Source organism: Felis catus, chromosome C1, assembly GCF_018350175.1.
Source record: "Felis catus isolate Fca126 chromosome C1, F.catus_Fca126_mat1.0, whole genome shotgun sequence".
NCBI classification, from domain to species: Eukaryota; Metazoa; Chordata; class Mammalia; order Carnivora; family Felidae; genus Felis; species Felis catus.
The window spans coordinates 92,113-118,026 of NC_058375.1; the positions used below are offsets into that span (position 1 = coordinate 92,113).

General features: G+C 56.3%; 2 protein-coding genes across 4 annotated transcripts; one reads left to right on the top strand and one right to left on the bottom strand.

The window, feature by feature from the left end:
- The first annotated feature begins 330 nt into the window (after positions 1 to 330).
- Positions 331 to 8,823, top strand: PLEKHN1 (pleckstrin homology domain containing N1). Of its 2 annotated transcripts, XM_006944214.5 has the most exons (16): positions 333 to 826; positions 948 to 1,047; positions 3,814 to 3,960; positions 4,064 to 4,144; positions 4,268 to 4,340; positions 4,683 to 4,810; positions 4,892 to 5,023; positions 5,213 to 5,293; positions 6,070 to 6,145; positions 6,263 to 6,411; positions 6,540 to 6,689; positions 6,911 to 7,051; positions 7,222 to 7,362; positions 7,518 to 7,727; positions 7,999 to 8,047; positions 8,140 to 8,823. In XM_006944214.5, exons 1-16 carry the CDS (start codon positions 453 to 455, stop codon positions 8,253 to 8,255), a joined length of 2,148 nt encoding a protein of 715 aa, XP_006944276.3. In that variant the 5' UTR covers positions 333 to 452; the 3' UTR covers positions 8,256 to 8,823. The 2 variants fall into 2 exon arrangements, with proteins under 2 accessions (XP_044890819.1, XP_006944276.3); XM_045034884.1 differs by lacking the exon at positions 6,540 to 6,689 and having other exon boundaries at positions 331 to 826.
- Positions 8,794 to 18,091, bottom strand: PERM1 (PPARGC1 and ESRR induced regulator, muscle 1). Of its 2 annotated transcripts, XM_006944180.5 has the most exons (4): positions 14,057 to 18,091; positions 10,909 to 13,071; positions 10,145 to 10,270; positions 8,794 to 9,906 (listed from the first exon to the last, which is right to left on the bottom strand). In XM_006944180.5, exons 2-4 carry the CDS (start codon positions 12,908 to 12,910, stop codon positions 9,791 to 9,793), a joined length of 2,244 nt encoding a protein of 747 aa, XP_006944242.3. In that variant the 5' UTR covers positions 12,911 to 13,071; positions 14,057 to 18,091; the 3' UTR covers positions 8,794 to 9,790. The 2 variants fall into 2 exon arrangements, with proteins under 2 accessions (XP_006944242.3, XP_044890818.1); XM_045034883.1 differs by lacking the exon at positions 14,057 to 18,091 and having other exon boundaries at positions 10,909 to 14,021.
- Positions 18,092 to 25,914: the final 7,823 nt, after the last annotated feature.

Consider the following 25,914-nt stretch of genomic DNA (forward strand, 5'->3'; position numbering starts at 1 on the left):
GTTTGCTGTCAGCACGGTCCGGAGAGGCCTTCATGGTCCCATCTCATCGTCCCAGGCTCTGGAGAGGGGGGTGGGTGTACACAGCATTACCCCTGCCTCACCGTAATGGTCCTGGGGACACCCAGGAGGTTTGTGGCCTCCCTTCTGGGCATTGGCCAGGGACGGAGAGGTTGGGGGAGGGTCCTGGCTTCCCCTTCCCTAAAGTTGCACACTCCTGTTTCAGCAGCTGGGAGTAAGCACACACCCCCTTAGTCAGTGGTGACTCAATGGCATTTGGGTGGAAACAGGATGTGTGCTCTCAGTGGGGAGGGGTTGTATCAGGCAGAGGAGGGGGGGGGGGATCCTTGGGCTCACGGAGCTCCAGCCCCAGGCAACCCCAACCCGAGTGTTGGCAGGCCACATACTCATAAACCAGGCCTTTGAGGCGACTGCTGTACAGACTGGAGGCCAAGATGGGTGCTCTTGGCTGGACCCCAGGAGAAGACTCTTCCCACCCCCCACACCCCTACCCCCACCCCAACTCCAGCCTAGCCTGTGTGTGTGTGGAGGACCAGGTCAGAGAGCTGAAAGGCTTGGGCCCAGGGAAGGGTGGGTCCCTCCCAGAAAGGCTCCACCCTCGTCCGGCCCTTAGGTATAGGGCAAGACTTCCCAGAGCCCCGCCTGGGAGGTGGGACGTGAGGCTCAGTACCGAGGGACACAGACCAGTCGACCTGTTCCACTGGGGCACGCCACTACCGCCGCCCATGGGGAACAGCCACTGCGTCCCTCAGGCCCCTAGGAGGCTCCGGGCCTCCTTCTCCAGAAAGCCCTCGCTGAAGGGAAATAGGTGAGGGCGGGGGGTGGGGGGGGCGGGGAGGGGGGGAGCTCAGCCTCGGCCGCTAGGTCACAGGGTGTCCCTCAGTCTGCCTCTGGGGCCAGGCTGTGAGCCCCACTTCACTTGTCCCCAGAGAGGATGGCGCAAGGAAGCTGGCTGGCCTGTTTGGCACCGAGGCCGGTCCTGACGGGGACACCACTGCTGACAAGATCTTCTACTACGTCCCTGGGACGGTGAGCAGGCGGGTGGGCGTGTCCCAGCTCACAGGGGTGCGGTGGCGGTGGTCTCCGTGTGGCTGTGTGTGCCTGTCCTATCTTCGCTCAGCCCAGGGTCTTACCCCCTCAGCCTGGGGGGAGTCAGATCCCGAGTGAGGTGAGGAAGCAGACGCTGCCCCACCCTAGGGAGCTCATGCGGCCGAAAGTCTGAGTGGAGAGCGAAACTGAGAGACACTGAGTCAGTGGGGCGAGGGAGCACCGGGCAGGGGCGGGCCACAGGCGGGGCCTCCAGGAGTCTCTCTGCTACGCGGGAGGGGGCCCCAAGGTCAGGCTGTCCACTCAGAACCGTACCTGTGGTGTCTGCCCACCCCCAGGACTTGGGCTCGGGACAGCATGTCCAGGCATATTCGAGATGGACCAAGCGCATGTATCTATGTCGCCGCGTGGGCGCGGGTGTCACGGTGGTGGTGTGGCTGTGAACCCCCACCCTCTGTCATTACTCTGAGAGGAAGAGGGTTTAGGTGAACAGTGAGCCAGCCTCTCACCTACTCTGGACCTGTTTCTCCCAGGGGGTATCTCGGCATCCACTACTGCCTCATTCCACAGCAGCCCACTGTGCCCCGCCCCCCCCTAAGGCCACACAGCAGGGATGTGGCTCCCGTGTGCTAGGCCCGCCTCTGAACTGAATTCCACCCCCTCTCACCCTGCCCACCTCCTTGAGGCTAAGGATTAGCTGAGTGGGGAGAGACCTCAAGCCCTCTTCCCCAGCTTGGATAGCATTGGGTAGGGGTGAGGCTCTGCTATGTGCAGAGACCCCGGCACGTGAGGGAAATGAGCCTCCAATTTCTTGGGAGACATAGAAGTAGTAACATTTGTGACTCTGGGCCAGGGCCCACGCCCTGCATCCCTCTGTCCTCGCACTGCCCCTTTGAGGCCTAGCAGCTGGTGTGGGCTTCCAGAGCTCACCTTTCCAACGTGTTCCTCTCAGGCTGGGAAGCCCACCCCTGTCCCCTCTCTTGCCCTCTGTGGTCCCGGGGCTCTCCGCAGGCAAAGTGCTGGCTTGAGAAACCATGCTGCCTCAGAGAAGTGGGCAGGGCACTCTGTCCAGGGTCTGGCTGGGCTGGGCTGGAGTCCCTCCATGTGGCCGCATCTCAGACCTCGACTCTCTCCGTCCCAGCCTGGGACACATCATGTGACCCTGGTGGAGTCACGTGAGGTGTGGTGGCCCTGGTGGTCCTCTTTTGCCAGGACATAGCAGGAAAGGGGACCAGGCAGGTTGAACCTACAAATGAACCAACCTTGCCACAGCTATGAGCTAACTCCTCCCTGGGCCCTAAGGCTGGGCCCGGGCCACAGGGCCAGCTCTGTGGCCCTTCCTTCCTGCTCCATGGCCTAATTTTCATGGGTCCCATCCCTGAGCTGTTCCCCACACTGGGTGTGGGTACAGGAGGCCCCACCCAGAGTCAGGGAGGCCAGGAAGCCGTGAGCCTGTTCACATTCCTGGGCTTGCCCAAGGGGTGGCTTAGCTTGGCCGGGACCCAGCAGCCTTTGAGACGGCCCCTGCTAGCACCCAAATGAAGCATGGCCCCAACTCGCCCCTGAGCCCCTAGACCTCAGCCCTTCCAGCCAGGGTGTCAGGTCAACACCCATCCCTATCCGACTCCCAATCTGATGATTAACCCCCCCCCCCCCACCGACTACAGAGGATGCCCTGTGTGCCAGAATCAGCTAAGTGTGTGTGGGCACTGACAACCCCTCCCCTCAGCAGACAGGCACTGAACCTCCAGCACATCCCAGGCCTGGCCTGGGCCCTGGGGATACAGCAGTGGGCAAAATAGACAAAGACCCCATTCTCTTGATATTCCCATCCCTGTGACAGAGCCAGATAACAAGTAAAAGATATGATAAGTCAGATGTGGTGGCGTTAAGGAGAAAAGTAAAGGAGGAAAGGTGTGCGGAGGGATCGGGGAAGGTTACAAAGTTACCCAGAAGGGATCTCCTAGAGAAGGTGATATCTGAGCCAAGTCCTGATGGGTGAGAAGAGTTGGCCTGAGTAGTCCAGGCAGAGAGACAGCAAGTACAAAGGCCCTGAGGCAGCCTATGCCTGATATGAGAGAACAGGACTAGAGGAGGGGGCAGATCACAGAGGACCCTTCGAGCCATTTCCAGGACCTTGGGCTTCTCTGTGGGTGAGGTTAAGGGGCCCGCCGTGGTGTGCCAAAGCTGTCGGCACAGACTCTCAAGGGCTGATCTGATGCATCTTTTTCCAGCTCCCCAGTCACTGACATGCTGGTAGTTTGAAATGGGCCATGGTGGGAGTATTTACATCGAAATCACCTCCCCCCCTTTGTAGAACCAGGTATTAAATATTTACAGCCAACACTACAAGCATGGGAGTGTTTCGAGCACCGTCTCCGTCAGATGCCCCCAAACCCCTCTGACCGACAAGTCTTTGGAGGCTGAGTAACTGACACAAGGGTACGCAGCTGAGGAAATGTCTAAAATGAGGGTTGGATCTCCGCTGAGTTCAGACTTCGCTGTCTCTACCACTGGGCCATGTAATTTTATGACCGGCAGGCAGTGTTCGCTCGTGTGTGTATCTTCCCACTATTTCCACGTTAAGAAGCTGTGAGTGTGTATACGGTTCTGTACCTATGAGCGATGGTGTGTGTGTGTGTGTGTGTGTGTGTTCCTAACCTTTGTATTGTGTAACTGTAGGGGTGTGTATGGGCGGGGCAGCTGGTCCCAGGTCAGGCCCCCTCCCCTGAGCTCTGCTCCCCGCAGGACATCCCAGATTTGGAGCGCCAGCGAGAAAATCTAGAGCAGCCGTTCCTGAGTGTGTTCAAGAAGGGGCGGCGGAGGGTGCCTGTGAGGAATCTGGGCAAGGTTATACACTATGCCAAGGTCCGGCTGCGATTCCAGCACAGCCAGGTGGGGCCGGGCCGGGCCGAGCGGGGAGGGGGCAGGGGTGCTCGGGTACCAGCCTGGGGCCTGACCCCCAGCCCGTCACACCGGCAGCCCTGCTCTCCCCCAGGACATCAGCGACTGCTTCCTGGAGCTGTTCCCCTGTTACCTGTACTTCCAGGCCCATGGCTCCAAAGGACTCACCTTCCAGGTGCGGGGAAACAGGCAAAGGGCGGAGGCTAGGGGTAGAGGAAGAGAGCAGCCTCCTGGGAGGTGGGTATCCACGTCCCACTAGGGGTCCCCCAGCCCTCCTCTCCCCCACGTGCTCTGGCAGGGGCTGTTACCACTGATGGAGCTGAGTGTCTGCCCGCTCGAGGGATCCAGAGAGCATGCCTTCCAGATCACAGGTGTGTGGGGGGCGTGGGTGGACCTGGCCCCCAGGAGGGACCTCTAGCTGGGGCTGCTCAGGGACCTCGGTCTGGCTGAGCTTCAGAACAACGGAGGGACCCTGAGTGCACTGGGGGATCCTGGCTTTTCCTCCAGTGTGCCCATGAGCATTTGCTGGGCAGGGGTGCAAGGTGGCGGGTAGGGGACCTCCAGGGCTGCGAATGTGGCCCTGTGAGTGGCCGATGGTCCCAGATGGTGTCACAGGCTCCTCCTGTTCCAGGCCTTGGGGTGCCCAGGGATCCCTTGGGCAGGGCCTTTCCTGTGGGCTGCTGGCCCAGCCCACTCCACTCCTCCACCCCCAGGCCCGCTGCCTGCTCCCCTTCTCGTGCTCTGCTCCAGCCAGGCTGAGCTGGGCCGCTGGCTGTACCACCTGGAAAAGCAGATGGCCCTCGTGGGAGGGCTGCAGCACTGCCACTCATCGCCCCCGCAGGTGAGTGCCAGGAACCCCCACCCCCCTTTCCATCCCCCCTGCGCCCACACCCTCTGCCTGCCCCTGACCTCCCTCCACTAGGGCCTCCCTGAGGACGAGCTGCCCTGGACTCTGCAGCGCAGACTGACCCGGCTGCGGACAGCATCGGGGCGTCAGATGGTGGGTAGTGCCATCTGTGCCTCGAGGGTCAAGCTTCAGCATCTGCCTTCACAGGTGCGTGGGAGGCGGGGGGGGGGGCAGGGGTGACAGGAGATGGGGCCACAGGGATGAAGACATGGGGGCACAGGACGGATGGGAGGGGGAATGGAGGAGGGGACAAAAGATGGGGGAGGGGTGAGGAACGGGGTCCAGGCCCTCGCACACACTGGTCGAGCCCCCCCTCTGCCTTTGACTCCCTTGCAGGAACAGTGGGACCGGCTCTTGGTCCTGTACCCGACATCACTGGCCATTTTCTCTGAGGAAGCGGATGGGCTTTGCTTTAAGGTGGGTCCCTCCCCACTGTGGACCTGCCCCAGGGAGACACCCTGTGTGTGGGGGTGGGAGAGGGCAGTGGCTCCGGAGGAACCTGTATTTCGGGGCCTGTTGGGACAGAGTGTGCTGGCCCCACCCACCTGGCCCGCTGCCCTGGTCAGTCTGGTCTCAGCTGTGATGTGGCTAAGGAGGGACCCCTGCGTAGGACCCCTTATTATGCCAGAGCATCCTCCACCACCAGCAGGACCGTCACAGAGGCAGGGTGCATGGGGGCAGAACCCCTCCTGGGAGGCACTCTTGTGTTGGCCCCCAGTATCTCTGAGAGGGGCCTATACCTCCGAGCGGACATTTTCCAGTGTGTGTGTGTGTGTGTGTGTGTGTGTGTGTGTGTGAGGGTCCTCTCGAGCTGGAGTGTGTCTGTCATGTGTATCACAGTAACCTTCTACCCTCAGTCACTGAGGAACGTACAGGGGTCTCCTGCATGATCCCTCCCACCCTACCCCCGGTCTTAATAGGTGACCCAGGGGACCAGTCCCCAGAAGCATCCATCTGTGCCTTTGGCTGATGGAGGCCCTACCCAGAGTCCAGGGGTAAAGGTATCCCTCAGGAGAGACGGGGGGCACTGACCTCCCTCGGGGATGTCAGCCGCAGCCTGCCTTGCCCTCTGCCTGTGCTCTGAGGGCCCAGCCCGGCTCTGGAGGGCGAGACAGAATTATGGGCCCAGGCAGAGGCACAGAGGTTGCACCCACCCCAGACTGAGGCTCCGTCTTTCGTCACTGCCCCCACAGGGGGAGCTCCCACTCAGCGCCATCCGCATCAACCTGGAGGAGAAGGGGAAGCAGATCCGCTCTTTCCTCATCGAAGGTGGGTGGAGGCCCGGGCTGGGAGGGCAGGCACGGGCCTCCCGGGTGCCCCAGCTCTTCAGTGGGGCCTTGCGGGGGGCTTCTGTGGCCAGGCCCCCTCACGGCGTCTGTGTGCTAGGCCGTCTCATCAACACCATTCGCGTGCTGTGTGCCAGCTACGAGGACTACAGCCACTGGCTGCTCTGCCTGCAGACGGTCTCCCACGGGGACGGAGCTCCCCCACCGCCTGGCCCTGAGAGCTTCCCAGGGCTGCGGGTGTCCACACAGGTGAGGGGCCAGCAAGGACAGACGCTGCAGCCACCTCTCAGGTTCTGGGCAGAAGGGGGGGGGGGTGGGGAGGGAGAGGGGTCCTGCTGTCTGTCTCACCTCCCCTCTGCCTGCCCCCTGGTGTCCAGGTCCCGGGTGGTGGCCGAGGCTCACTCTCCTCAGATGGACGAACCAGCTGGGGCTCAGGGTGCCCAGCACCCCCGTCCACGCACACCAGCCACTCTCTCCCTGAATCCTCAGTGCCGTCCACCACAGGCTGCCCCGCCCAGCCTGTGCCTGTGAGCATCTGGGAGTGGGGAGGGATAGGCAGAAGAAGGGGGCAGGGAGTCACGAGGACAGTTTGTGTTGGGGAACCTGGACCCCCATGGCACCCCGTTTCAAGCAGGACCCTAGTTCCCCAGGGGAGGAGACTCAGACTGAAGGGAACTTTGTGCAGCCTCATGGGGTTGAGTGGGTCAGGGCCCTAGGGAACCTTCTGGAAGGTCTTTGGTCCCCACAGGACCAGGCCAACCCTGGCGGCACCGGCACCAGCAGGCAGAGGGCAGAGCCGAGACGGAGCAGCAGCAGTCGGTCACCCAGGAACAAGGCCCGGGCTGAGGGGCCCGGCCTGGCCACCTCGTTGTTTTTGGACCTGACCAAGGTGAGCCCAGCACGCTGACCCAGTTCTCCATCCCACCCTTCACCTCCCTGGCCTCCATTTCTCAGGCCCGGGTGGCCCTGGAGCCACCTAGAGGCCTTCTTGCTCAGAGAAGGGAGGACTCAGGCCACCTCCTCTTCAGGAAACCTGTCCCTCTTGCCTCTTGCCTGCAGCTGAGCAAGCACAGCCCGGAGGGCACCCCCGAGGCCCGAGACCCGCCTCCGGAGGCCCCACGGTCCCCGCTCTATGCTGATCCCTACACACCACCTGCTACCTCCTACCACAAGATCACAGATGTCCAGGGCCTGGATGAGGTCAGTTCCCTGTGGGGGACGGAAAGGGCCGGATGTGTCCACAGGCTGAGGTCCACTCAGCCATGATGAGAGGCCAAGGCATTTCGGGGACAGGGATCCCTCAGCTCTACCGAGGTTCTGGTCCAGAGCCTCAGGTCACCACCCCTTTCTTGCAGTTCCTCAGCGCGATGCAGAGCTCACTTGGACCTGAGTCCTCGAGCGCATTCCCCTCGGTCCCTGTGTCTGTGCCTGTCTCTGACCCCAGCTCTGGGCTCTCCGGTCCCCACTTGCTCTCCAAGAAGGGAGCCCTGCAGCCGCGAGCCTCTCAGCGGCACCGAGGCTCTGTCCAGGGCCAGGGTCCACCACCCCCAGACTCCCCTCAGCATGTGAGTAGCAGCACCCACCCCTGCTGGGCAAAGGGTTCTGCGGGGAGGTGGAAACAGTGTGTGGCCTCGGGGACCCTGGGGGAGCAGGACAGACGGAAACAGGGAAGATGTGGCAGGTCAAGGACCGGAAGCAGCAGCAGGCTGGGGGGAGGCTGTAGGAACGGTAGATGCGGGAGGAAAAGGTAGGGGTGGGATCTGGCAGATTCGTGGGCTGGTCTCCAAGCGTCCTCCCCCAGGGCTCAGATCTCAGACTTGTGGTTGGGGTCCCCAGGTCTCCCCTGTGAGAGAAGTCTCACCCGACCCCCTGCTGCCTCCCTCAGGTGAGTGAAGGCCCTTGCCTCTTTCTGAGGGGAGCTCTGGGTGTTGCTTCCTGAAGGCACATGCATCTCTGTCCCCCCCCCCCCCCCACCAGGTGGCCATCCCCTCAGGAGCTATGACAACATCTGGGACAAAGCTTCATCTCCTTCCCACAAGCGCTGGCCCCGCGGAGCACCTGAGGCTGGTGGGGGGCTCATCCAGTGGATCTGATGGCCCCTGGGCCGGCTGGTTCTTGGGACTACCCGCCAGCATTAACCCAGGAGTGGGGGTCTGCAGCAGAGCTGGGTCTTTCTTTGTAGGGCCACAGGCTGACCAGCATCCAATACCTGAACGCCATCGAAGGCCGAGTCAGTGTCTGACCACAGCAGGGTGCAGGGGTCTCCAGAACTCTGAGTTTCCCTGGGCTCTGGAGGGGCCAGGCAGAGGGCCTCATACCGAAGATGGCCTGGTGACACTGCTCAGGTCAGACACAGATCAGAGCAGGATGCATGGAGGGACCAAACTTGAACCATTCCGCCAGGGAAGACACGGGGAGGCTACTTGGTGCAGGCTTTACCTGGGGGTGGGAGAACAGCGTAGGTGTGAAGGCCAGAGGGCTGAGAAAGAGTAGTGAGGGTCAGAGCACGTGAGGTCAGAGAGCACAAGGGTAGGAGGTCAGCGAAGTCTGAGACATCACAAGCCCAGGCAGGAGGGTGTTCCGGGCAAATGTGAGTGGACTGCGGCCGGCTGGGAGAAACTGACAAGAGACTAAACAAGAAAGATAAAGATTTTATTTGTGCTGCGTGTCCCCGCGTTTTCCACTCAGCAGCCAGGAGTCCCCTGTCCTGGGGACCCTGTGCACACGCCGACCCGGCACCCAGCTTGGTAGCCTCCGTTGCTCTGCCGCCACCAGCCTCCCACCCGCGTTCCTGCCCCATCTCTGGCTCCTCAAAGCCCCGGGACAACCCCAAATGTTCAGTCCCTTTACCTGACACCACCATATTCTGCCCCTGTACCTCGTCCAGGGTTCCCCACAGGAGGGGCTCCAGCCTCTGCCCTACAGACCCTCACCCTGCTAGGGCCGCCCTCCTATAAGCCCCTGTGGGTTCCTGCTCATGGTCTCAGGAGCCCAGAAGGCCTTGGCCACATGCCCCTGGGGTTCAGGGGTCAAAGAGGCCTCAGAGGTTTTCACTACCCCAGTCCACTTGTAAACAGGGCAGATAGTCTCTGGGACGATCTGGAGGGGGCTCCACCTGAAGGCCATCCAGTCTCCTCGCCCTTGCCCCCTGCCTGGATCTCCAGCTGCAGCCTTGCTGCTGCACTGACACCTTCTAGTTTCCAACACTTTGTCCTGCTTCTCACCCCAGCTCACCAAATGAAACATAGGACACCCCGTTAAATTTGATTTCAGATAAGCCACGCGTAATTTAGTACAATCTCCAATACTGCATGTCTGGAATGCAAGTTTCACCGGACACCCTATGTTTTTATTTGCTAATCTGGCCACCTTCCTAACCAGCTCCTTGCTCAGCCCTACCCACCCAGCCTTCCAGAATCTCCCTCTTTCCAGGTGTGGAGCACAGCCTTGGCCTCAGCCACTGGCTAGACCTTTGGGTGGAATCCAAGGGAGCCAGGACCGAGGACACTGGCTCCTTCCTAGATGCCATAGGACACAGGGATCAAAGGGCAAGACCTGAGGCGGCACCTCGTCCCGAGCCCCTGGGGCCACTTCTTTGTCCTGTGTCTTCCTGGACCAAGCCTGGATCCTACCAGCTGGGGCTGGGGCTGCGGCTGCGGCTGGGCCTGCGGCTGCGGCGCCCCTGCCCCACGTGCCGGCGGAAGTAGTGGATGGCGGAGATGGTACCGATATTGGCCAACAAGACTGCAAGAGAAGCACGAGAGAGCCTCCTGAGTGCCGGCTGCCTTCCGGTCTGGCCACTGTCTTCTATCCACACGGCCTGGCCCTCAAAGGGCAGGAGGAGGCCAGCGGAACTAGGGGTGGGTCGGGGAGAAATCTGTGCCTCTCCACGCACCCCTCATCCCCGCTGGCCCGGCAGCTGAGACTGGACACCAGCTGTCATCCTGGGCACCAGCCCACTCCTCCCCCAGGGCCCCCAAACCTGTTTTCCAGGCGTCTGGGGTGTGCAGATCTGATGTTCTCACAGCCCAGGTGGCAAAGGCTACGAACACCAGGCACATGTCATTCTGGCTGAAGGTAAACGAGGTGAGAGGCTCCCGGGGCTCTCCTAGGGAAAAGAAGCATGCTCTGTGCTCCGGCTCCACCCAGGCTCGTCTGTCCCAGACACGCTGTCTGAGTCACTTCTTCCGTGTAGTACCCCGTCCCAAGACACAGGGTAGTGTGTGGCACAGTTGAGTCAAGCTGACCTCAGCAGGATTTGCCGCTGGGGTACCATTTCCTGGTTTGTAAAATATCTTGCAGGGAAATGTGAGAGAAAGTCTATTGAGTGCCCGACCCAGCAGGCAGCAAGGCCTGAGCGTGAGCTGTCCCGGTGTTTACTGTGCTAGAGGCCGGGGGCAGGGCACTGCTGTCATCTGGGCCCGGATACAGAATGACGGTCAGTGCAGAGACAAGTTCCTGAGTGGCCGTGGTGTCTGGCCTCATCCACCCCACCTGGACTGTGTCCTGGGATGGCCAGGAGCTAGTCCATCCTTCCCGGATCATCCCTAAGGCCCCCCTAAGGGCTCATGACCCGGGGTCCTAGCCTGCCCCTCCCCTGCAGCCCTCCTGGCTGAGCTCTCTGGACAGTACGTTCTCGGGACCTGGACAGCCCCGGGGCCCACGCGACACTCACCTGCTTGGCTGAACTCTCTGGACAGTACGTTCCCGGGACCTGGACAGCCCCGGGGCCCAGGCGACACTCACCTGCTTGCCTGACTGCCAGGCTGAGCTGCTCTGCTGTGACTGGGCTAGGCTCTGGTGAGGTTCCAGACCCCACTCCCCAGGGGACCGACCCGGGGGGCTCTGTGGCCTGCAGCTGGAGAAGGGCAGCCAGCTCTAGCACGCCCCCCGACACGTCCTCCCCAAGGAAGTGTTCATAGGCCTCGGGGATGGAGATGGGCACGGGGTCTCCAGGCGGACAGGCTGGCACAGGCTCAGCTTGTGGGGGGCGGGCCACGGAGTGGCCCCCCCAGTGCCCTGACCTCTGGGCTTGGCGGTCCTGGAAGAAGAACTCGCATGTGTCCGGCCACTGTACTCCGGCCAGCGCCTGGTCAGCTTCTGCCGCCTCCACAGCATCTTTATCCTCCTCCTCAATAGTGTCACAAAAAAAGAACTCGTAGGCCTCTGGGAGGGTCACTGCAAAGCTGCTCCTGGGCCTAGACCCCACAGAGGCAGAGGGGGGAGGGGAAGGCAGGTGTTTGAGGATCCGAGGCTGGGGGGACCGGGGCCCGACTGCCACAGCATCCCAGCCTCCAGGCCTGTCTCGGCCCCCGGCTGCTGTCCTGGGAGGCGCGGGCCGGGCTGTGGCTGGTGAGGGTGGGCCTGAGGTTTCTCCCAAACCTGGCTCCTTGGGGCTGGGCACGGCCATGGAAAATCGCACTCTCTTCTTCTTGGGTGCTTGAACAGAGCCTGGTAGGGGGGGCTCCCCCGAGTGATGTCCAGGGGCACCTGCTGAAGGCTCCCCTCTGGGTTTCTCTTGGTGTCCTTCTGGAGACACAACAGAGCTCAAACACAGCCTGGCCATCGGGGCAGCCTCCACCTCCACCAAGTCAGGCCCAGCCCGGGGAAAGGGAGCAGGTGTAGACACACCTGCATCGGATCGGGTCTTGGAAACAAGGTGAGGCAGAGCAAGTGTAGATGAGTCCACCTCTGGCTTAACCACTGGGCCCACCACAGGTAGGTCCATGTCCAGTCTAGACTTGGGGGCAGGTGTAGACAGAGCCATGTCAGGTTGAAGCTTGGAGGCGAGTGTAGACGGAGCCACATCTGACTTAGCTTCGGAGATATCTGGATGAGTCTCCTGGGCAGGTGTGGACGCGGTGTGTGGCTCGGCTCTGGGGGTCATTCTGAGTGGGTCTGTACCTTGCTCAGTCGTAGGGACTGGTGTAGACAGACCCAAATCTGTTCCTCGCTTGGTCATCTGCGCAGGCGCTCCTGCAGACTCTGGACTCAGTCCATTCTGCCTGGTTCCTGGTGTCTGCTCTGCTGTTCCAGCCGAGAGACCCTTCCCCCTGGACCCAGCCAGACCAAGGTCCTCCTTGGGCCCGGCCTCAGCAGGCAGCAGGGAGCCCAGGTGGGTGGGAGCAGAGCCCGGAGTATTCGAGCACCGGCCCCCCTTGGCTCCGGCCGCGTGCCTCTTCTTTCGGCCAGGGCTGCGTGGCGCGGCTCCAGGAGTGCCGGGGGGCCTCTGGGGAGCAGTGGTGCAGCCGGGAGACTCGGGGCTCTGAGGAGACTCACCAGGGGGACTAGGATCAGGGTCCTGGGGGGCTGGCCCCTGCAGAAGTCTCTGCATCTCGTCTCTGGAAGACGCTGGCCCTGGGAGCGACGAGCTGTGACCTAGAGGGGCGGCGTCAGATGCGAGGGACGGCAAAGCTTCTGACTGTGCGGACGTGCCGGGCATCTGCTGATCAGCCCCCAGGGCCAAGACAGGCTCACGCCAAGACCTGCTGACCAGTGGCCGGGTGGCGGCCTTGTCCTCCTTCTTGAAACCAGGCCAGCCCCTCCCCCCAGCAGCCGGCTGCCCCTCGAGGAGGGGTGGAGGCCCAGGGGGACTGTGGCCACTGCTGTCCCCTTGGTCAATGTCACTGGACAAGAGCTCATCCGCAGAGGCCAGGCTGGCCTGCGGGAGGCCACACTCTTCAGTCGTGGCTGCAAACTCGGCCCAGTCCTGGTCACTCAGCTGGATGCTGTACTGGAAGTTTTCCATTTCAGGTCAGCAGAGGCGCTTGAGCAGCACAGCCTGAGGCTAGGTGGGATCTTCACGGACCCAGGCCCCGGACACAGGCCAGCATGCGCTGCCACCACCCTGCCCAGTCCCCGGGGTGCCCCCCACCTCCTCGGCTCGGGGGCCGGCACTCCATCTATGTCCTGCAAGAGAGCAGAAAAGGGAATCCGGAGGGAAGCTGAGCTGCTGTCAAACCCGACCTTTCCTCCGAGTTAGAGAACGCGCGGCTCCCGCTTTGCCTGCTTCCAAACTGACCCCTGATAATAACCGTGTAATGACATATGTTACATTCTGCAAATCAAATAGTGGGCACACTAAGAAAATAGGGTTCCTTGTGTTTGAATTTTTGTCCCCAGAAGTGGTTTACGTCACATCTTTGAGCATTTTCTGTGCAGCTAGGTCAGCCTCACCTTCTCCAACTTTCCTGCAGAACTGTAGGTACCAAAGTAAACTTCATACAGCAAAACCCATTTCAAGGGTCACTCACTGGGAGTCAGTTTACGTGGGGGGTGGTCAACTCTGGCCTGTCCCCACGGGCCCACGGTGGCAGCTGGCCACGGAGGAGGGGTGGCAGCGTCCAGCAAGCGACCAGCCTTTGGGGATGACCTTCCACCATCCTTGGCTGGGACAGGTTTCCGGGCTTCCCCTGAGTTCAAGGTCACTCTAGTGCTGGCCAGAGCCCACTCAGAGGTCACCAGGGAGCACCTGGCTCTGCCCCTTGCCTAGGCAGGAGGTCACAGAGCAGAAATGAGCCTCCTAACTCCCAGTGGGTTACTAGAGCCATCCTCAAGGTCTGCGCCCCTGACCCAGGCCTGCCCAGCTAGCAGAGCCCCCTTGTCTGCCTCATCTCTGTGAACAAAGGCGACCCCAACTGCCTGAGAGCCCCTAGTGTCTCAGCCTCCTACGGGAGGTGACCTTCGACCTTTGGCCAGCCACCACCGCACCCTGGGAGGTGGGAGGTCACTCTGGTCAGGCCGGTGCTGAGATGAAGATTCCTTGAGACCAGAGCATTGTGGCTTCCTGACCCACTGAAATGTCCCCTCCTCTCTGGCCCTTGGGGAAGTCCCTCTGGGGCTGTCTGACTTTTGGACTTCTTGGGGTGGGAACAAGGGACTAACAGTGTCATACCTGGGACCCTGTGGCCAGCCAGGGCAGTGGAGCTGGGCGTCCGAGCTGCCTGTCCCAGAGCGGCATGGTGCTGGGCTCACCACACAGGCCCCACCCCCACTGCCAAAAATACCCCATCCCTGTGGTCACATGTCTCCTGCCAGCCGTCAAGGTCCAGGCCACAAATAGATGGCATTTGAGGGCCCTCCAGCTACGTGAGGGACACCTTCCTGGGCAGGTCAGATGCTGGCCAGAGAATGCGAACCTGCAATCAGTTCTGCACGGGCCTCCTCTTTCCCAAGCTGAAGGCCACACTGCACTCTTGGCCCGGGCTGACTTTTCCTCTTAAAGTGGCCTCACCTGCTGTGAACCCTCGCCCCTGCCAGCAGCGCCACCCCCACCTCCCACCAGCCCAGGCCTGTCTGGGTCTTAGGGCCTTGCCCTGTCGTCTGTGTGGAATAGAGAGGGTTACTGAGTGATGATAAAGGGGAAATGACCTTTCCAGAATGTTCCTAGAGATCCTTTGGAGGTGGGCCGCTGATGACTGGGTGTGGAATAGTGGAGCGAGGCGTGCACCTCTCTCCTCCGGCCTCCAGAGGGTTACTGGCCCCTTCCCAGGCAGCACTGTTGCACCTGCTGGTGGGGGCAAAGGGACAAGTGGGGCCACTGAGGGCTCTTGGTAGCCAGCATGCCGAAGGGGAATGGGCTTTGGCCTCTAGAGAGGGTTGGGAGGGTTCAGGGGAGGAAAGTGCATTACTCTGCACCAGCATCTCTCCTGACCTAGACGCCGGTGGTGGGCGCAAGAAGGAGGAGGCAAAACAGAGTCTGTTCCTTCAAGAAAGGGGGCCTGGTGCTGCCACCCCCAGCGCAACCAGTCACCAAGAGTAGGCAGGCAGGGGTAACAGTGCCTCAGAGATGGGCCTCCAGAGTGCGCCTCCTCTGCCAGGCCTCCCTGAGCACTCTTTCCAAAACTTATCCATCCTGGGAGGGGGCACAAAGAAGACCCTGTTTTCAGAGTTGAGCCTGGTGAGGCACAGAGAGGGTGAGCGACTCCTGCCTGACCACACAGCTAGCAAACGGCAGAGCTAGGACCCAGTGCCCTTAGCTGCGCTCCAGGCCATCCTGATCTCGGGGCTGATAGTGCCCATCCCACACAGGTCATTGTAACACACACTTGTGGCTTCCAGGCTATAAGGGATGTGAAGGGGGAGTAAGGGAGCCAGACAGCAAACATCTAAACAGACAGGTAGATGAGATCATCTCTGACAGCAACACAATGGAAGAAGGAAGTATTGTGGAGAGAAGGGGTGCCCTGGAGGGGCTGGAGACTTCTCTGAGGAGAGGGCCTTGGACTAAAAGGCCTTTGAGAGCCTGAGGGACAGGACACGGTGGGTGGGAGACAGAGAGGGCCAAGGCCATAAGGGTGATGGTGGAGAGGCAGCTTCACACAGGGGGAGCAAGGCCGGGGCGCTTCGATTCCCAGTAAGCCAGCCAATGTATGACATGTGCAGGAAGGGCACGAACTGTGTAGGAAAGGACCCTGCCTGTCGGTGTGTGCCACCCGGCCACCTCGTGCAGGCCAGCCTGGCCCATAGTGAACTTTACATAAGTGGAGTTGTGCCCTAAGAACCTTTCCGCGTCTGTGCAAAAAGAAAAACTAGTTTCCTACTCACACTGTTCTCCTGTGAGTCTCCTGTGCTACCCACACAACACACTTCACTTCTGTTTCTGACACCAGCTGGGTGTCCTACGGTTTAACTCAATTCTGACACCATCTACCTGGAGACAGCATGAGATCCCCAGGTGAAGGGCTCAGTCCCACAAGACTGCCCGCCCCCCTTCCGAGTTTAGTCACAGGTAGTGGGTCCCCAGGTCACCCACAACTTGTTGGCTACAAACCAGTTTCCCATGACCCTTCCCCCTTGGATTTGATTAACTTACTAGAGCAGCTCACGGAAGGCAGGGAAACATTTACTTACATTTACCGGTTTACCGTACGAGGGTATGATAAAGGGTACAGGTGAACAGCCGGATGGAAGAGATGTGCGGGGTGAATTATGGCCTGGGTGCCACTCCCCCCACACCTGCACATGTTCAGCAACATGGAAACTCTGTGAACCCCATACGATCGGGATTTTATGGAGGCTTCCTCACATAGGCATGATGGGTCATTAAATCCAATTCCAGCCCCTCTCTCTCTGGAAGAGGGGGTGTTGCTGGGGCTGAAATTTCCAAGCTTCTAATCATGGCTGGTCCTTCTGGTGAGTATCTCTATCCCAGAGCCCACCCGGAGTCAGCTCATTAGAACAAAAGGTGGTCCTGGTGCTCTTATCGCTTAGGAATTCACAAGGGTTTCAGTAGCTCTGGGCCAGGAACTGGGAGCAGAAACGAATATGTGTATTTTCTACAATCTCACGTCTGCCTCCTCGGAGCCTCAACGTGATTCGGAGTCAGGCACCTCGGGGGCTGTGCTGGTCAGTTTCACCACCAACAGTGGCCTCGTCTCTGCATCATGTTTCTGTGGAAGGAGATTTGGGTTGTTTCCACTTCACAGTCGCAAACATGCCCGAACGTTTCTCTCGGAAAACCTGTGTACTTGGCCCCGGAGAGGCCAGAGGGTCGGGTCGGGGGGCGAGCTTGCTCAGTTTCAGAAAACACTGCCCGACGGTTTCCCGAGTGGCTGTGCATCTGCGCCGACTGCAGGACACGCGCGGGTCGTCTCTGTGCTGCGCATCCTCACGGACCGCCGTCTCTGCCACTCGGCGCTCTGGTGGCTCCGTGGTCATTTAATCCACATTCCCTTTGGCCCCTGGCCTCTCTATTCCCTCGAGGGTGTGTCTTCCCGGTGCCTGTGCCACCTTCATATGCCTTCTCCTCACTGGTTTGTAGGGCTTGTGCACTCTGGATGAGAACTCCTCACCGCTGTCTGTATTATCAATACCTTCCCTCAGTCTCACATTCTCACTCTCTTAACAGTGCCTTTTGGTAAACGGTTTTAAATTTTAATATGGTGCAAGTGATCAACAGCTTCCTTTATGGTATCACCATTTCTGTTCTTTTAAAGAACCTTTGCCTGCCCCAAAGTCATAAAGATTTCATAAAGGTGTCCTTGTATATTTTGTTAAAGCTTTGCCGTTTTAGCTTTCAAATTGTATCTGCAACCCACCTGGTATTGATGGGAGGTCCTGCCACACTTTTTTGTTTCCGTGTGGACACCTAGTTGGCCCAGTGCCATGTCAAGGCTTGGGTGGCACACGTGTGTGGGCTTATCTGTCTACAGGGGCAAAGCAACACAGCCTCACATGGGGTTGGAGCCCCATAAGGTGAGGAGGTTTGGAGGGTTTGGGACAGAGGCTTTTTAACAATTGCCCTGGCTGCCCTGGGAGAGGCAGGGAGACCAGCTCTGAGACTGCGGGGAGGGAGCAGGGGGACTAGGGTGAGGCCATGTGAGGACTGAGCTCTACCCAGAGGCTGTCCTTTCCTCCTCTCCCACCCAATCTTGGAGGACCTCATCGTGGGGGGCAGTGGAGGGATGTCTGCTGTAGGATGAGGAAACCAGGCAGAGCTCTATAGCACATCAGGATATGTTCCACAGTGGATGTTAAGTCTTGGTGGAGACCTGGGCCAGGGGGAACAAGTGATGGATAGATGGGCAGTCAGACACACATTCCATGGAGCCGGGAGCATGGGCCCAAGCAGGGGGAAAGGTGCAGGGAGAGGGAAGTAGAGGGCAGCCTGCTGTACCCCCAGGGAGCACATGAGGGCACCAGAGTTCCACCGGAAGCAGACAGAGCTCAGCCCTTCCGGCCCTTACCCAGGTCTGAGGGAATGGACACTTAGGGGATGCTGGGCTCCCTTTCCTGAAGCCATGTAGTCCCCTTGAGCCCTTGAACTTGAGACAGTAAAAGTAAGCCAATTTCGATGAGTAGCTATTATGTGCCAAGGAGTCTTTCTCTTTTCTTTAAGTTTTATTTTAAGTAGACTCCACTCCCAACACGGGGCTTGAACTCACGAGGCTGAGATCCTGAGATCAAGATTCCCATGCTCTACCAAATGAGCCAGCCAGACACCCCACATGCCAAGCAGTCGTAAACGCTTTACACAAATTATGAGCTTTTAACTTTTTAAAAAATAGTTTTATTGAGGTATAACTTACATACAAAAAACTGCACATATTTGAGTGTAAAATTTGCTAAGTTTTGACATTTGTGATGCCCAGGAAGCCATCACCATAATCCAGAGAGTGAACATGCTCATCACCCCTAAAGGTTCCTATGCTCTTGGTGATACCTCCTTCCCCTACTCCCAAGGTAACCATCAATCTGCATTTGGTAACTATAATTAGGTGACACTGTCTAGAACTATTATGCTAACAGAAATAAGTCAGTCAGAGAAAGATAAATATATGATTTTACTCATATATGGAATTTAAGAAACAAAACATGAATATAGGGGAAGAGAGGCAAAAATAAGATAAAAACAGAGAGGGAGACAAACCATAAGAGACTCTTAAATACAGAGAACAAACTAAGGGCTGCTGGAGGGGCACTGGGTGGGGGGATGGGCTAGATGGGGGATGGGCATTAAGGAGGACACTTGTCAGGATGAGCACTGGGTGTTATACGTAAGTGATGAATCGCTAAGTTCTATTCCTGAAATCATTATTATACTGCATGTTAACTAACTTGGATAAAAAACAAAAAACTAATTGTGCTTGAGCCATAAAAATAAAAAATAAATTGAAAAAAGAAAATATCAAATAAATAAAATGGCTGCACCATTTTACATTCTTATCAACAATGTAAAAGTGTTCTAATTTCTCCACAAGTTTGCTAACACCCCCATCTGTACTTTAAAATTTTTTTTAATTTTATTTTATTATTTTTCACAGTAATCTTGGGCACCTAGGTAGCTCAGTCGGTTAAGCGTACGACTTCAGCTCAAGTCATGATTTCGCAGTTCTTGAGTTCGAGCCCTGCATCGGGTTCTGTGCTGACAGCTCAGAGCCTGGAGCCTGGAGTTCTGTGTGTGTCTCTCTCTCTCAAAAATAAATAAACATTAAAAAAAATAAGTAAATAATAATCTCTATACCCAATGTGGGGCTCTCACTCATGACCCTGAGATCAAGAGTCATATGCTGTACTGATGGAGCCAGTCTTTTTTTTTTTTTTTTTTTTTTGAGAGGGAGAGAGAGAGAGCACCAGTGGGGGAGAGGGGCAGAGGGTGAGAGAGAATTTTAGGCAGGCTCAGAGCTCAGCGCAAAGCCCAATGCAGGGCTCAATCTTAGGACCCTGGGCTCATGACCTGAGCTGAAATCAAGAGTCAGACACTCAACCGACTGAGCCACCCAGACGCCCCTTTTTAATTATACCTATCCTGGTGGGTGTGAAGCGGTATCTCATTGTGGTTTTGGTTTAAATTTCCATGATGACTATGATGCTGAGTGGCTTTTCAGGTGTTTGTTGGCCATTTATATATCTTTGGAGAAATGTCTGTTCAGATTTTTCACCCATTTTTTTTTAGTTGGGTTGTCTTTTTATTATTGAGTTGAGAGTTATCTATCTATATATTATATATATATAATACCTATTAATACATATTTATATATTATATGCATGTTTTGCAATGTTTTTCTCCTCTGTCTTTCAAATTTTTTTGGATAATGCCTGTTGAGGCACAAGTTTTAATTTTTACAAAGTTCAATTTATCCTTTTTCTTTTGTCACTTATGCTTTTAGTATCATGCCTAAAAAGGCTTTGCTTAAGGCCCTTCATCACCCAAGATCATTTTCTTCTAAAAATTTTACGAAAGTTTTAGCTCTTACATTTATGTGTAGTATCTGCTTTGAGTTAATTTCTGTGTATGGTGTGAGGAAGAGAATGGCTGATCAGATGTCCCAACATTTGTTGAAATGACTCTTCCCACATTAGGTTGTCCTGACATTCTTGTTGGAAATAAACTGACTGTAAATATGACGGCTTATTTCTGAACTCTCAGTTCTATTCCACCAGTCACTATGCTTAACCTCATGCTAGTTCCACACTGTCTTAATTATTATTGCTTTGTAATAAGTTTTGAAATCAGGAAGTTTGAGCCCTCCAACTTTGCTTTTCTTTTTCAAGACCATTTTGGATATTCAGGGTTGCTTAAATTTCCATATGAATTTGGAAATTCAGCTTGTCTGTTTCTGCAAAAATCTTAGCTAAAACCTTGTTAGAGATTGCATTAAAACCAAAGGCCTATTTGTAAAGTATTAGCATCTTTTTTTTTTAAGTTTATGTATTTTGAGAAAGAGAGAGAGAGAGAGAGAGAGAGAAGCAGAGACACGGAGCTTGACGCGGCGGCTTGGAACCCATAAACCATGAGATCATGACCTGAGCTGAGATCAAGGGCCAGATGTTCAAATTGTCTAAGCCACCCAGGCACCCCTGTGAAGTATCAATATCTGAACAATGTTTAATCTTCTGATCCATGACATATCTTTTCATTTATTTAGAACTTCTTTAATCTCTTTCAGTAAATGTTCTGTTGTTTTAAAGCCTGAGTTTTGCACTTCTTTTATTAAATATATTCCTAAGTATTTTATTCTTTTTGATGTTATTATTAGTGAAAGATTTCTTAATTTCATTTTCAAAAGTATTCGATGCCAGTGTTTAGAAATACTACTGATTTTTAAAATATGTATTTTGCACCCTGCAACCTCACTTAATTCATGTATTAGTTTTAATAGTTTTCCTAGTGGATTTCTTTGCATATAAGGTCATGTCACTTGAACACAGGCAGCTTTACTTCTTCCTTTCCAATATGGGTGACTTCTATTTCATTTCCTTGCCTAACTGGCTTGAACTCCCTACACCGCCGGACAGAAGCGGCAAGAACGGACACCACTGTTTTAGCCCCGTATCGCGGCGGTTTGATTATGTGGCTCCTTGACGTAGTTTTCTTCAAATTTCTTAGGCTAGAGTTTCAATGAGCTTCTTGGATCTGTGGGTTTATAGTTTACATCAATATTGGAAAAATTCTATTCATTATTTCTCTCAGTGGTTTTTGTTGTTGTTGTTGTTTTTTGCCTCCTCTTCCTCCTCCTTCTGGGACTCCAATTACATGTATATGAAGCCACTTCAAGTTGTCCCACAACTAACTAATGTGCTTTTCTTGTCTTTGCTTCTTTTCTACTTTTTAAGTCTCTTTCACTTTGAATAGGTTTTATGGGTACACTTGCAGTTCACTATTACTAGTATTTTCCTCCTCAATGTCTAATCTGCCATCACACCCATGTCTAGAAGCTCAGTGGGTTTCTATGAAGGTCTCTCAAACCTTCAGTCTTTCCTGTAGCTTCTTGAACATATGAAGTATGACTGTAACAACAGTTTTAATGTCTTTGTCTACTGTTTCTATTACCTGTGACATTTCTGGTTTACTTCAGTTGATCGATTTTTCTCCTATCATGGGTCATATTTTCCTGCTTCCTTGTATGCCTGGTAATTTTTTACTGTCTGCCAGACATCATGAATAGTAATTGTTGGGTGCTGGATATTTCTGTGTTCCAATAAATATTCCTGGGCTTTGTTCTGGGGCTTTGTCTGGAGACAGCTTGATCCCCTGGGGCCTTGTTCATAAACTTTATTAGGAACAGCACTCGCCGTAAGGCTAATTATCCCTCACTACTGGAACAAGTCCTTCTGAATACTCTACCATGCGCCCTATGAATTACGGCCTTTTCCAATCTGGCTAGAGATGAGCCTGGGTAAACTCAGAGGATTTTTCTCTCTAATCGTTTCTGGTGGCTCCTTTCCTGGCCTCAAGGAGTTTCCTCCCAGTGTGATCCAATCAGCCTTCAGGGAGACCCTCTGCATGTCTCTGGAGTCCCCTCCGTGGCTTCTCTCGCCTTGCTGACACTCTGTCACAGGACTCCAGCCGCAGTGGTCCCCCCAGCCCCACCCTGCCAGCTCTGCCTCCTGGACTCAGAAGTCTGCTAAGCTCTGCCTGGCTTCCCCTCCCTGAGGTCAAGGCCTAAACACCGTCTTCTGACAGCTGGGGCAACACAGGGCTCACTTCACTGGTTTCTCACTTCTCAGGGACCCACTGAGGGAAAAGCCTACTACTTCATATATTTTGTCCAGTTTTTAGTTGTTTCAGGCAAGAAAGTAAATCTGGTCCCTGCTACTCCATCTTTGCTGGAAACAACTGTCATTATGCAGATTATTTACTTAATCCCTTCAACCACACAGCACTACCGGGGAGGTACTATTACTAAACTTATTTTACTTGTGAGATTCTGTAACTTGCCCAAGGTCACACAACGAAGTGACAGCAGAAATAAAATTCAGTATCAGTCAGTGCTAGGAGCCTTCCCTGAACCACTCCTGTGCTGACAAGACCTTGAGGGGGTGCCCAACACGGGTGCCCCACCCAGAGATTGTGGGTGTGGGATGCATGTCTGTGGCCTTCCCAAACACAGAGCACACTGAAGGAAGTTCAAGGACATGGGAGAGAAGGTCTGAGTCTGTATGTCTTTGTGGGAAAGGCCCTGGCCACCTCTGAGGGGGTCTCTAGCTCTGTGTAACTCGGTCTCTAGCTCTGACCGTGGGACTGTGTGCCTCTGGCACTGCATGTCTGTCCCCCTCAGTCACCCGCCCAGGTGCAGCCCAGTTCTAGGCGGGACAATCCCCGGAAGCCCAGAGGCAGGTGCTGCTCTAGGAACAGCAGGTAACTGCTTCCCCCCTCCCCACCTTCCCTTCTCCAAACTTCCCCTGACATCACATCGCAGGTCTGAGGGGACCGTGCCCCCCAGACTCCAGTGGATGGCAGCCAAGAAACCCACAGCCCAGTTACCACGTGCACACGCTGTTGCAGCCACAGGCCGTGCAGTCACAGCTGCCAGCCCTAAGAACTTCTTGGGGACTGGAACATTCTGGCACTATTTCATTCATTTCACACAGCCCTCCCAAGCTCCAGACGGGGGTGGCCCAGACATTCCCCAGGGTTCTGGGGCTCATGCTGGGCAGGCAGGTCTCCCCACCCAGGAGGAAGCTCCCTTGCCGCCTTTGGGGAAAAGGTCAGATCGGAGGCAGGTGACGAGGCTCATGGGGGTTGGGGGGAAGCCCACGGCTCCTCAGGCCCCACCCTCCCAACTGTCTGTGCCTGTGTGCCAGGGAAGGACCCCGTGTGTGCCCTCTGCGGGGGGAGGGGAGGTCCTTCTGTGTACCCTAGTGCCAGGGAGGAGCCACATCACAAAAGAGCATTAGCCTAGACACCCGAACCTTAGTTTCTGTCTTCAGAGGGGCAGGCATTCGCCCAGCGACTTCTGGAAAGTCAGCAACAGCCTCCTGCCACCAGTCTACTTGGTAACAGTTAGCTCTGGTGTCTAATCCTCTGGGGACCACTGGCTGGGTGGCTTATCCACAACAGAAACATATGTCTCACACTTCTGGAACCTGGAAGTCCGAGATCAGGGTGCCAAAGGGGGTCTGGTTTTGTCGAGGGCCCTCTTCCAGGAAAAGTCTGCCCAAAGATTGCCAGCTCTAAGTGGGCAGACTGGTCAGCTCAGATCCTGGGATGTGACCCTCACCTCTTAATTTTACAAACCAAACTCCTAGAGCCAATTCATGGAACTTTCCCTTTTCCCAAAGCAGAAAAGGAGAGAAGGAAATTGCTTGCTCACGCAGCCAGACGATGGCCTGTCCCCCCCCCCCCCCCAGCGTTGCATTCAGAGCTGGTCTCAATGTACAGAAAGAAGCTCGGCCAGAACTTACATACGTGACACTTTTCCTGACCCTAGACTGGCAGCCGAGCTGAGGTCCAGGGCACCCACTGCGGGGCGCGCGACCTCAAAGAACAATGAGAAGGGAGTCCAGTCAGCCCCCCGCCCTCTGGGTGTGAGCGTTTGGCACAAGTTGGGGGGTGAGTGCTGCCACCTCCCTACATCCAGGGGCTGCTGAGCTCCCCCTCACTGTGCTAAACAGGGCCTGGCAGGGCCTAGCTCAGCCGGTTAAGCGCCCGACTCTTGATTTTGGCTCCCGGGCACTTTTTTTGTTGTTAGTTCGAGGTCACAGTTTGTGGGATCGAGCCCTGCCGTCAGGCTCTGCGCCGACAGCATGGAGTCTGCTTGAGATTCTCCCTCTCCCTCTGCCCCTTCCCCACTCTCTCTCCCTCTCACACAGTAAATAAACATTAAAAAATAACCAGGGCAAGGGATGCGAGGGGGGGACCGTGAGTGCGGGGAGAGGCAGGGCTGGAGAAGCGTTCCTCTCCACCAGCCTCTGGCCGGCACAAGCAGCTGCAGGGAGGTTCCCCTTCCTGGCCCACTGGGTAGGATGTTCCTGCTGGCTCAGGTGTGTGAACCTCCGTTACATTAAGGTCAGGGCTTGATGAGGACCAAGCCCAGGGCTTCAAGCGTCCAACACTGACTTTCTACTCCTCGCTGAGCTCCTATCTCCCCACACAGACATTAAGACTCCTGACTGTGGAGGCCCAGGAAATGAGCCCCACGCGACCGGGTAGGCGGGCGTCAGGTGGGACACCAGGAGGAAACGCCTTCGAGGCAGCAGTAACCAGGTACTTTTTAGTAACCATGGTTACCAGGCTGCCAAAAGAATTGAGGCACCCCACCGAGGAGAAGCGCAGTGTGGCCTGAGTGTCACAGGGTCTGTGCTGGGGCGGGGGGGCGGGGGCAGGGCCAGCTGCCCATCCAGGGTGGTACGCCCTGTGGCTCTAGCATGAAGCATCCCTCATCTACTGGAAACCTGTAGCCTGTGAATCCCCAACCCCATGCTCTGACTCAGGGTGCCCTATCACTTACACCACAGAAACGATCCCCAGTCTCACCTGGATCCCTCAGGGGTGGACCCGGCCTGTGGCTGGTCAGCACCATGGCAGGGCCCTGGACCTGTCACTGTACCCATCCACTTGGGGCTTGCTAGGAACTGCTTCCAGATCAAAGCCAGACTGGCCAAAAGCAGAATCAATCCACCCTCCGCTTATGACCACAGCTGTAGGGACTACTTCTGGGGTTACTCTCCCCAAAAGTCCAGTCCTCACCCCCACCCAACCTCTTCCACCATTCCATTGTCAGGAAGGCAGGTGGGGGTGACTTGTCAGGTGAGCGTGGGTACGTTAGCTGTTTATTGCTATTATTTATTTTACGTACAACTTATTGTTACTTACTGCCACATAACAAATTAAAGTATAATAGCTTAAAACGACATGTCACACAGTTTCTGAGAGACAGGAGTCCAGGAGCTGCTCAGCTGGGTGGTTCTGGCTCAGGATCTCTCATTAAGTTGTTGTCAAGATGTGGAAAGTGGCTGGGATCTCACCCGAAGCCTCGAGGGGCTGGAGAACCTACTTCTAAACTCACTCTCACTCAGGTCCACACTGTGTTGGCCTCTCCACACGCAAGGACAGCTGGCCTCCCCCAGAGTGCATATGGCAGACACAGAACAAGATGTACCTGCAGCCTAACCTTAAGGAGACATCCCGTCACTTCTGCAGGACCTCACTGGTCACATTCACAAGGCTGCAATCCAGGAGGGGACCACTGGTGGCCTTCCAGGAAGTGGTCGACTCCAAGGCCTTTTGCCTTGACCACGGTACATTCCAGGATGGATGCAGTCCGGGGAGCAGAGACAGAGAAGCCAGACACAGCTGTGGGAACTCTCAGCTCAGCTTTCCCCTCTGGAAAGGAGCAGGTCCTGGAGTCAGAGTGAGGCAGAGCTTGCCAGGTGACGGGAGGAGGCTGCCGGGGCCTGGAGACAATCGGGGCGGCCACTGCCGCTGTGGCGCCAGAGCTAAGGCCTCACCTCTCACAAATCAGGGCTCCAAACAGCCCAGCCCCTCCCCTACTCTGAATTTCCAACTGACTGCAGTTTCATGGACCT